The 12,210-nt window shown below is 38.6% G+C and overlaps 2 protein-coding genes across 10 annotated transcripts in view; one reads left to right on the plus strand and one right to left on the minus strand.

Moving 5' to 3' along the window:
* LRRTM3 (leucine rich repeat transmembrane neuronal 3) overlaps positions 1-837 on the minus strand; it is an 81,428-nt gene extending 80,591 nt beyond the window's left edge. The window contains 1 exon segment of the mRNA NM_001199545.2: positions 313-837. Coding sequence (NP_001186474.1) covers positions 313-316 — 4 coding nt within the window. The 5' untranslated portion in view covers positions 317-837.
* The window catches only part of CTNNA3 (catenin alpha 3), a 442,665-nt gene that overhangs the window by 207,918 nt on the left and 222,537 nt on the right, over positions 1-12,210 (plus strand). The gene's annotated exons all lie outside the window — the stretch shown is intronic.

The following is a 12,210-nucleotide window of genomic DNA, read 5'->3' on the forward strand; positions in this document are numbered from 1 at the left end:
AATAAAAACAACTTAGAAAAGTTATCCCCCCACACATCAGTCATTTCTTTCAATCGTGCTAAAATCTTTATTTCAACAATCATTTAAAAATCCCTAGCTTGTCTCAACTACTTTTCACATTGTTTTCTTTACTCAGATTTTTTTAAAGAATGCCTTTATAAATACTGAAAAAACAGTTGGGTAAAAGGTCTAACCCCTAAGCAATTTAACTGTAATCACATATCACATAAAGGTAAGTCTATGGAGTAATTAAAGCAGAGGCTATGCAGTGGCTATGAATTGTATATTAAAAAAATAACATGAAAAACATACCCATCCTTTGTGTTGTTCAAAGGTCGTCCTTAGGTCTTTTGTTTTTTGCTTAGTGTGCCACAAGCATGGCAGCCCCTGTCAGCTGCACTGTAGTGAGTCAGGGCTCGCTGACACCCAGGAAGAAAAATTGGACCCCTTGGGAGATGGACCGATTTTGGAACATTATTCTTTGCCAGCCATGCAGAACACTCCAAGAATAAATCAATCCCAACACAGCATTCGCAGCAAAATGTCAAATTCTTCCTAGGTAATAGGATCTTCATGGATGTTACGTTTTTGCATCTTTATAGTTAGGAACCTGGCTCTTAAAATTTCTCTTTATAAGCAAGCATTTTAGATTCTTCCGAGCACCATTTAGCTATCTGAATTCACACATCTGTATTCCATAGCACAGCAGTTCCCTTACTTAGTACCCGATCCGGCTAGGAAGCTGCTTTGTAGCATTGAAGGTAGAATAAGCCCGTGCAACGAACAAGCTCTGCTCACTTCTGCGTACTGTCATTCTGAAAGCTCCGTCCGATTGTTGCTTTGGTTTCAGTGAATGCAGTCTTATGTAAAGCTGCCCCCAGTGGTGAAGAATATTATGGGCATGTGCAGAAATGTCTTCCTTTTATCTTGCAAATGAGTAAGCTCTGCTGGGAAAAGAGTGATTGTTCTGAGTGACTAATAGGAGCAGACTGGTCAGCTTCAATGTAAATTAGTGAGGTATGCTGAAATATCCAAATCCTCTTAGCCTCTTTTACTGTTTCTAAAAGCTGTTTTGCATCCTTGAACTTAATAGCTCTGTAGCACGGCTGAGACTTTTGTCTGGAAGGATAACGTGACATTTGTAGGACACAGATACAAATTTCCAGTCCTAAGGGTTGAGGTTTTTTTCCCCTCATTGCATTAGACGTGCTCACAGGACTTTTTTTCAATAACTCACTTTTTTTTTTTTTAGTGAAGTATCAGTCCCTCACTGTGTCGCTTACCAAGAGACCGTACACTGTACTTTACAACATGAAAAATGTTTCAGAGCTGACATTTTGCCTTTTTACTTTTTTCTCATCTGTTAAAAGGCATAATGCCAGGAGGTTAGAAGAGAGTATTGTGCTCATTTATTTCCCAGCTTGTTGTCACTTTGTTCCACAGCACAAACACTTCCAACACACTCTTCCGTGATCCACGGAACGTGGGGACTAAGCAGCTTGATGTGTTACCTCAGTCAGGTGAATTGTTTTTACTGTAGGTTATGTCATGGGTAGAATTTTATGTGAAGGTAAAGTATGCAGAATTCACTTAGGTGTGTGACTCTGGACTGTCACAAAGAGCTTTTTTCTCTTTCCCTTTACTTTGTTTGCTGTGTGCTGTAGAGAAAGGACGCATCCTCTTAACTGGGCAGAGTGATGGTAAATGGCATTCTAGCAAATGCATTGCCTTAGCATTCTTCCTTTACCAAGAAATCTGTGATCAGAGATGATGGAGAAGTGTAAAGTCAAAGCTCTGTGTAATGCTAGATCATGCAAAAGCCTGAAGTGTGCTACTTGTGAAAAGAGGAGTACAGATGATAGTCCCTCAAATGCAACCGGACAGCTCTAAGAACTGCTGTTCCCCTCTGAGGAACCTTACTCCTTGGAAAAATGTGCTGTGGATTTTGAGCAGTGACAAATTTAAAAGAAGGTGAAACCTCAAATTTTCCATGTTTTAAACTGCCAACATTGCCTAGTACTTAGTCTGTGAACGACTTCACGCTTAAAGCAATTGCACTAGAGAATTAATCCTTCTACCTGTAGTGCCAAAATTAGGAGCACAGTTGCCCCTGGCTAATAACAACTGGTGAATGTTTTTCATGTCATCAGTCAAAACTACTTATCTGCATCAAGCTCCCCCATGAGAAAGTTCTCCACTGTGGCTCAGTTTTGTGGAGGCGTAAAGGGTTAATTGTAAATTTATCACCATCTCACATTCTTAACACAGTACATCTTTAGCTGTTGAATCTGATCTACAGGGTTGGGAGGCCAGTGAGAAAATGCAGGATGTGCTGGGCGCTGTGATAGTCTGGGGAGCTGTTTGGCTGGCAGGAGTATCATGTACCTGCACTGATGTGCTCATTATAGGTTTTCCATCACTGCCTTGAGGCCTGTGTATACCTGATGGAGCAGGACTGGCATCTTTGGAAGGCAATTCAGACCTTCAATAAGCCAATTGTCTCCCAGAACTGCCACTCTCTTCCTCTGCTGACAGAAGAGGATGCTTGTGACAGGTGAGCTCTTTATTGAAACAGCTCAGGTTCCTAAACTCAGATGGGGTGAAATTAAGTCTGAATCTTCATCTAGTTCAGACGTAGTACAAAAAGCCTCAGATACCTTCCAAATTCTTTCTCAGTAAGAGTTGGTACCACTTACTCTACTAGCTCAGTCTGATCCTTCTTCTCAGACTTCGATAGTTCTCTGGCTTTTCCTCCTTTGTCCTCTTTCTGTATCTTCATTATGGAATTAACAAGTAATTTCTCTGCCACCGTGAGTCAGCAGAGCTTCAGTAGCTTTTCCAGAGTTTTAATAATTGCCAATACAGTGGACAAATGTGAGGGAAGAGCCACTCTTTTACCGTGAGTTATTTTCATTTTTCTGAAAGGGGTGAGACATCCAGAGATGAACAGAGAGAGCATCAAATCTGTATTAATGGATTGCCAAATTCAATTTTCTTTACTGAGATCCTTTTTGAATTACACAAGCAGGAAAAGTGCCAGTGTCTGATAAACAGTTTTTTAAAATTACATTTCTGTATCTTCATACAGTTGAATGGTTTCTTTTCAAATTGCTGAAATAAAGTTGCTCCCAGTATGAACCATTTCAAGCAGAATTTCAGTGCAGTCTGATAGCCATATTATAAACTATGAAAAATAGGGAATTAAGTTAAAGCTGCATTTTAGATAAGAAGTTACCTTTCATAAGGGATTTAACCTTTGCCTTGTATCAAATACAGTTTATATATCTTTGCAACCCCACTGCATTACCTTCGAACTCATGCCACTAGGAAAAAGGAACTCAAGGCCAAACTGGTTAATATTTCTTATGGATAAGCTAGCTTTCATATCACAACTCCCAGGTGTCTAAAAATTTAGAGTTTGTTACAGGATTGGTGCGAATTCAGCAATAGTAGACCACAGTAGACTACGTGTGGCTTTGTGTTTGTTAGGTGCTGTAGTCACAGAAGTTTTAAGTTCACTGCTCTGTGCCAGCACTAGGCAGACCTGCCTGCTGTACTGAAGTAGCAGTTCCAAGTCAGGAGCGAGAGGTATAAGCTGCAAAGTGACTTCCCACTGACTGTGAGTGAGCACTGATTAGTGCTGAGAATCAATGTTATTACTTCTGTCTACAAAGACAGAATTTTTACAATTCTGAAAAGAAAATAGTCTTAAGAAAATTATTTGTGTACTCTCTTACACAGTCTCTGTTTCAGCCTTAGGTATAAATTGAGATGCTACATACCTTATTAGTTTTGAGTTGTATGCTTCCGTGATCACTCTGATTTGTTTTCCTGGGCTTTTTCTGAGGGTAAAAATGACATAAATAAATATATGTGTATATGTATATATATATATATATAGACAGATATGTTGTTAAACATGTCTTGATGTTTATACAGGTGAAAAGGCAGTGTTGGGTGGAGCCCGTGATTTTCTTGGTCAGTGTGACTGACAAATTAAACTCAAAGATGTTTCAAAATGGTACAGTGTCCGAAGGTAGAGATGGCTCAGATTTTTTTCTTGATACTAAACTTTCAGTAGACTATCTATCTGGATATTGTTCTGTACGGATTTGCTCACTGCCAGCCTTTGGAGTAATTTGCTTTAATTTAATGTCATGTTTGGTTTTGGTTTTGCTTGTTTAGTTAAATTTGAGTATATTTTCTTTTTACATTCATTCTGGCTGTGGTCTTTGTGCCCTGCCACAACACGCCTCTGAAAACCTAATTACTTCCTAACCTGAATTGCAGCCAGAATAGCAAAGCTTCGAACAAAAGATCACATTCACTGTGAATGCTAGTACCTCCACAGAACTGGTGTGGAATCAAACACGTTACAAAAGAACAGGTGAAAGAGCAATTTTTGCTTCCTTATGACCCTGACAAATGCACCAGCAACGAGCACATATGTGTATTTGCTGTGGATATTTGGAAAGGAGGGATGACAGAATTGTCAGGCTCCAGGAGGATGAGGACTGAGGGGTGCAGGGAAGAAATGTAAAGTTCCCCAAGCATAAGGAAACAGCAGTTAGCAGTAGTTAGTGGGATTCTATGTGAATCAGCGGTCAGAAGTATTCTCCTGTGTGGTCTCTTGTTTCCCATTGCCTTCCTCAAGATCTTTTATGCAGACTCTTTAAAATACAGCTCTTGTGTAATTATTGTTGTAACTGAGGTTTTTTTTTTGTTTGTTTGTTTGTTTGTTTGTTTTTTTAATGAAATGTTTCTATGTTTGTTACTTCCATAAGAAATTCATTCAGAAAATCAATACGATCGTTTTTAGTCACAATGTGTAATTTTCTTAACGTACGGAGTGTAGGCTTCTGGATACAACATTTTTTCTGTTTGTAGATAGAGCTCCTGGGTCTAGGAGTGCCTTTTTGTGTGTAATCAGACGTTCCTTTGGGGAACTGCAGATAAAAAGTGCTTCACTGTGTTCTTTTTGGGTTTATGAAGGGTTTGGGTTTATGTTTTTCCCTCAACTTTATTTCACTATAGAGATACCAGGAATCAGCTGGGTTAGCAATTGTAGCGTGTTCTAAAGGGTACTTTGGTGTGCTATCACAGTATCATTAAGAGTAGATAAATCTAATAAAATGTTAGCAATTTTTGAGCTAGTGATTAAATGAACCTGATGTTCTGTGAGGATCAGATTAGAGCTGGAAGAGTATAACTCCCAGGGTAGGTATCAGAGCATGGGAAGACAGAGTGAAAGATGGAATTATGCAGGATTTGCCAAAGGTGAACCTAATGAAAAGGAAGTGTGGGAAAGGGAAATTCAGGGAACATGCAGTACAGGAAGGCTGAGCTAACAAAGTACTCTGAAGAAACAAGGGGGAGAGCTGAGAGGAGGAGCAGTCTTGTCCCCGAAGTTTGTTGGTAGTGACCTAAAGGACCATGGTGGTAAGTGGGAGAAGCAGGATGTAGATAAATGAAAACATCTCCTTGTTTTCCAACTAGGAACAATTAGCTTTGCAAGGTGAAAGGATTGCATATTACAAATTCTGTGTTAAGATGGGGGAAGATCTGAAACTCAGTAAGAGCCATGCCTCCTTTCTAGGAGGCCAAAACATCTGTATAACATCTGACTGCTTGTAGAAGACATCAGGAACACGCCTGTCAGTTTTTGTACACCAGAAGAATCTCCTCAGTGCCACAGTTTGCAGGGCAATACAGGCTATCACTTTCCTCAGGCATGGTTACACACTGTTGAAGAGTAAAGCTTTTCAACTGTATGACTTTGTTAAAATGTAGGCATTTGGGATATGTCACAGAGGCTTCTGATCATGAAGGATGTGGAGCTGATGGAGTAAGTCAAGAGGAGGGCCACAAAGATGAGCACCTCCCCTGTGAAGAGAGATTGAGGGAGACCTCACTGCAGCCTTTCAGTACTGAAGGGAGCTTACAAGTAGGAGGGGGACTGACTTTTTTACGTGATTGGATAGTGATGGAACTAGGGGGAATGGAGAATCTCTCCTCCAAAAGAGGAGAGATTTAGGTTAGGTGTTAGGAAGAGGCACTGTTAATGAGGTACTGTAACAGATTGTCCAGGAAAGTTGTAAATTACCCATTCCTGGAGGCTTTTCCTGGTTTTGTTTTGTTTGTTGGTCTAGTCTGAGTGGTCTGTTATCACCCACAGATGAACCTTCCACACCTAGGGCCTCACGTCTGTGTTAGAGGGGCACCTGGGGTGGTGGAGCAGGCAAGGAGGGTTTTCATTGACAGCTTCAAGCACAAACTTGCCTCCATTCCCTCCTTCCCTTTGTTTTCTTGTCTCCAGCATTGCAAGTTTTTTTTCCTGAAGCTTATGTGATACAGACGGCCTTGGAGTTTTGAGTTTTTTCCTTTGAAATAACCTGTCTTGGCGTGGGTGAATTGCAGTTTCCCTGCTCCTTCTTTTTGTTCCCATGACACTTTTTAATCTATCCATTTCATCCTGTAGCCTTGCAATGAGGGAGAGCAGATTGTCTACCTGCTCACACCTCACACAGCTGCTCTGACTGCTGCCTCATGATGTCAAGGAAAGGCTCATGCACTCTACACAGCCAGAGGTCTGGACAGCTATGTGGTTGCCTCCAAATTAAGTCAGGGTTGTAACACCCTTCCTGGAAGGGGCAGATACCCTTGCTCTCCTTCGGGTGGATACCATGACTTAGTCTCAGTCCTTTGGTGGATATCGTGACTGGTCACCTCCAATCTACGCCGTTCTATGATATAATCTGTTCCAATATAAATTATGCTGCATACAAGCCTAATGCTTTTGTTCATGGCATCCAGTAGCTGGATGCTTTGGATCCTGTCATAACTCTTGTATCCTTAATGAGAAATTGGACATTGATTTTTTTTTCCCTATGATTTTGAAGCTGTTTGAAAGCATGTAGCCAGTCCTTCAGTCCCATCATCTTGAGGCACAAGTACATGAGGTGCAAAGCTTATATTTTGTTTGCTTTCTGAAATTGGTAGGTGGTACTTCTGTTTCAGTAGGTGTAGTATGTCATTCAGACTTGTCCTACAGCACGCTGGTGGAAGGAGAGTATGAGTGGAAGAACCAAAAGGTAAATAATCATCAATGAAGAAAATGAAATGAATTACATCTTACTCATAGTGCTAGCTTCAACCTGCAAAACATGAATGATGCTAGCTCTGATGAATGATAAATGCCTTAGAGATGTGCAAGTGCAAAATGAAAGATGTCGTCAGTGGCCTCTGTTTGCAGTTCTGCCTGTAGTCTTTTGTGAAGATGCCAGGCAGGTTAAAATAAACCCACACTCCTTGCAATTGCTTCCTACTCTATGGGGATCCGATAGGCCATTAGCAGAAGGCAGTCTACTGTTTCACTGTCCCAGCAGCGCACACATTATGTAGCTTAGAGCATTCAGAATGTGTTACATGTCATCATGAGGTAGGTTTGCCTGTGAGATATCATTTGTTCTCCTAGGAATATCTGACTTCTACTTCGTTATAACAATTACTGCATAGTCAGTGAATTTATTTTCTGAGGAGCCAAATTAACAAAGGAATTTTGTAGAAAAGTTTCATTCGTGCAGAACTCCAGTAATGGTTGGGACATGGAGCTGGTGGTGTAGTGTAATTGAATTCAAGCAGATTTGCAGCCTTGTCCCAGGTATGTGACATTCCTGGAGCAGCTCGGTGCTGCCCTGTGAAGAGTCAGGGAGGATAAAGTGCACCACACGGCCGTGTGAGGGTCTCTGGGCTCTGTTTGTTATCACATACTGCTCCAATATATACTCTTCATCAGCTGAAGAGTATATGGCTTTGCAATGATGGTTGTGGTTGGTAAACAGCACAAGGAGTTTAGGTCTTTATTTTATTCTCCAGCAAGCCCTAGATATTTTAGTATTAATGTGTAGGTAAAAAGCTCAAGATTAGCCTTGTCTTTTAATGCGTTTCCCATAGCCGCTCCTCCTCAATTTCAACCCCATATATGTTTATTTAAGAAATGGATATCTTTTAGTTGCTCAGCACAGAGTGCATAGATAAAGTACACTTAGGTATTTTGGAATTCCAGACGTGTTCCGTATTACACATGTAACTAGCTGCTCTTCGGCCTTCTAGATGAAACTGCCTTGGTATCTCATTACATGCTGAAGCTGAGAAATTATTGATGCTATCAGATCAACATCTGTTGACTGCTGTGGCTCTCTGACTTTTAGAATAAGGCAGCTGGCAAGAACTTAGATTATAGGAAAGCCAAGAAGACCACACCTTCTCAATCTCAAAGAAATCTCATAACTTGCTTCCTAAACTGCATCTTAAACCCTAATTTTCCTTAAACCTCTGTATCCTCATTGATGAGAAAGTAGCATTTAAGTATTCTGGAAATTGATCAACATAGTAAATTACTTCCTTCACTTTTTTTTTATCTGACAATATTTATTTTCAAACATAAGTCTTTTCTTTCAGTTAAGCTAACAGTACGTTTTGGGACTTCCATGTCTTTTGTCATTTTTATTACTTGCTTTGGATATGATTTATTCTTATGCCAAATTTTTTTTTTGAGGACAAAATAGGCAGATAAGTGCTGTCACCTTCTGTTCAATGTAGGACTATTTTTAGATGTTACAGGAATTTCATTTTGAAAACAATCAAAACTACTTAACAATACATTTAATTTTGCATATAAGAAGGGTAGCTAACGTATTTTAATTGGTTGAAATGAAAAGAGAAACATATACATGGCATTTCTTAGGGTTGGGCCTGGATTAGTAAATGGGACAATTATTCTTACCAGGTAGGGTTACTTTCTAGTTTTTAGTTATATTACTGCTCTTCACTGCAAAGAGGTGTACAGGTATAAACAGTTAAGAGTGCGGAATATCTTGATTTTGCTTGACTTGTTGAAATACTCTGAAAGAGTTTCCAGTTTCTCTTTTTACTTCCTTACATGAAAAACTGGACAAAGAAGCATCCCAGCTTACCTCTGTGAGTACTTGTTCTTGGACTCAGTTGTGGTATTCTGAGGTTGTGGTTTTCAAATCCAAAAACGACCAAAATGATGTGTTTTTGTACAGCATTAGTAACATTTTGGAGAGAAAACTAAACATGACAGTTGAACAGATTTGCAACTGAAAGAGAAAAACACGAACAAAGTTAAGAAGCATATAATTATGTTCATACACAGTGTGACTAGCATAAAAATGATTTATTCCAAATGGTTACAGTTGCTTGCTTAGTCACTTCCTTCCCTGGCTTCAGCCTAATTCTGTTTTCTGCTATTTTCCTGCAGAAAATATTTCTTCTCTGTCTCATCAAAAGTTGTAGATTTCTGTAATCTTAATAATTCAATCAAGTCATTTTCAATTAAGCAAGCTACAGCAGATTACAAATATTCCAGCTGTGGTTGCTGGTGCTCCTGAGAAAGATCAAGAATCTTAATTACACTGACAGCCCTGCTTAGTTAACTAGCTTGTAATCTGCTTCAAATTAGTCGTAGAGGTCACTTTTCTGTGCCCAGTAAGGATGAACTAGAACTTTCTGGTTAAAAAAGGTAAATTGTTAAAAGAGGTAAATTGTTTTGACCAACGATTCCATTCTGTATTTGTCGTTCTTATTCTTTTCCCAGTGGTATGTCTGGCATATGGCTTTACAGAAAATGGATGAGATTTACATGACTTCATGTTCATCTTTTCAGGCCATGTCTACACAATAAAATTATATTAAATGAAATGTGATTAAATAAAAAACAAAAAGAAACCAACAAATCTCATCATGTTTATGTGGTCTACAGAAAAAGCAACAGACTCCCATGTAATTGTCCAAAACGAAAAGTCTTGGTTATTACAGACTTTGTCTGTGACACTGTACTCCATTGTTTCTTAAAACTAACAGTGGCTTTTTATCCAGTGGACAGGCCAACAAATAAATTACATGATCAAGTCAAAAAAACTCAAATGCTATGCATGACATTTTTTTGCTGCATCACAGTGTAAAGCAATACACATCAGCAGTGTTAATTTCTGGTTGACCAGAGTTTTGAAAGGTGCTGGACACAGGGAGGAAGAGAGAAAGCTGACATGGATAGTAGAATTAGCTTTTACCCTTTCTCCTCTTTCTTGCAATAGTAGTGAGATAGGCACATTGTACTTTTTGCGTACTGTAGCTTTTGCAATTTATAAATCCTTCAATCCAGTCTACTATATCTCCTAAGTAGCTAAGAAGCTTAAAAAACACACCTTTATCTCCAACAGCTTAGTTGCATATGAAAAAGTTTAGAAAGCAAGAAATGCTGACAGTCAGTAACTAAGTAGAAGTTCCAATCAGCCTACATAGTGGAGTCTCTGATGCTGAATCTGAGTGAGTCACTCGCTCTGTTTCTGCATTCTCGATGACCCTAAATGGCAAAAGGAATCAGAAGAAAATACAAAGGCCATATAAACATGAGCTTAGTTTCAAAATCAAGTATATTGTCTTCAGGCATAAAGGATATAGGAATATCTCCATCCATTTCCTACAGGGTACATCTTTTGTCATAAACAGACGCCAGACAAATCTCTTCTCTGTGTATTAGAAAAATCCCAGTTTAGTGATTTGATCCTAAAGCATATGTTTGTCATCATTTGTTATTTGTCTAAACTGAAGTCCAGATCATAAACAGATGTTTATGTATAATGATATATAATTAACACAGCAAAAAATACTTGAGAGTTTTTTGAGCTTGTCTTGAACCCTTTCCTATGTTCCCTTCTAAGACTGTGAGGTCCTAGGACAGTAATGTACTTATTTTTTTCCTCAATATATGACTAAAAGAGGCCCTAATCTTAATTTACCAGCATAAACATTGCCAGTCTGATACACAGAACAGTCATGAATAGAATAATGACAATATGTTTTGTCTGAAATTGGTAGGAAAGTTAGAAAAGAAGGACCGTTCAGGGGAAGCTAAATATTCATTTGTTTTTTTCTTTCTTCATCAAAATGCATTTTTTCAGCTGGATAGTTTAGTTTATACTGTCTCTGTGGGATTCCTTCTGCAGTGATCTTCGGTGCTTTTTGCATGCATAGGTAATTGACATAGGGTAGGAAAAAGTAAGAGTAGAACTAATGGGTGTTAGGAGAAAGAAGATACTGTAAGGCCATGTTATTGAATAAGAACTGCCTCCTATGAAGATCTTTGCAGTTTCATTTGAAATACCTAGTAGTTGCCACACTGAGATAGAAAGTTGGAACGTATCTTATCTGGCATAGCAATTTCAGTGCTCTTCTCTATGTGATTTGAAGTCAAGTGGAAATATACTGTTAGAAAAGAGTGATCTATAAATGAACTGAAGTCTTGAAGAAAGTCACTGTATCCAAGAGTCTCTGAAAAGAAAACTATAAATATCTTTGAATATATTTTTTCCTTACATAAGTACTGTTGTACCTATATAAGATAGTTGTTGATCAAGGGAATAATTTTGTAAAGAAGCTGATAATTTGTATGTTCATGGAAAGACCAGTGTCTAACATTCTAACCCTTTGTATAGAATGATACATGGGAAAAACACAAGAGTGAATATGCCAGGTTCTGCAACAGTTGAACTACTAGAACTATTTGAACTACTTTTGCAAAGCTCCTTGATTTTGCTAAAAATGAAGTCTTATCTGAAGCCAGATTTAGAACAGGTTTCCAGCACTGGTTACTACTCTGGTCATTTGTATTTGTGCACCAATTCCAGATGTGCTTGTGAAGAGTTTTGTACTATTAGTGAGAACAGTACTTTTGTATTGCCCATTACTGACACTGTGGGAATGAACTTAGTGCTGCTAAACTTCTGACTTGGATCCACTTAAAAAGGTGACTGTAAATCAGAGCAGCGATGCTGAGAAAGAGAAAATTCCTGCTCTTAGTAGCATGTTCTTTCATAGTCAAATGTCTTAAGTGATGACAGTATTAATTATTGTTAAATGAAAGTGGCTCGTTTGCAGAATTTAAGAGGGAGAAGTTTCTCGAGTGGCACATTTCTCTATATTTTCTTTCTTTCTTTCTTTCTTTTTTTTTTCCAATATTTAATTCCACATCTTATCATAAACTAGTAATACAACAAGCATCCAAAAGATTAAAGGGACAGCTGCTGATCCTGTAAGTCTCACAAAATTAGCCTCTCAAATGTTTAGCATATCATTTAATAAATCTGCCAGATGACTTTCTTTCTGTTCTATTTGACAGCTACTTGA

Source organism: Gallus gallus, chromosome 6, assembly GCF_016699485.2.
Source record: "Gallus gallus isolate bGalGal1 chromosome 6, bGalGal1.mat.broiler.GRCg7b, whole genome shotgun sequence".
In the NCBI taxonomy this organism is placed as follows: domain Eukaryota; kingdom Metazoa; phylum Chordata; class Aves; order Galliformes; family Phasianidae; genus Gallus; species Gallus gallus.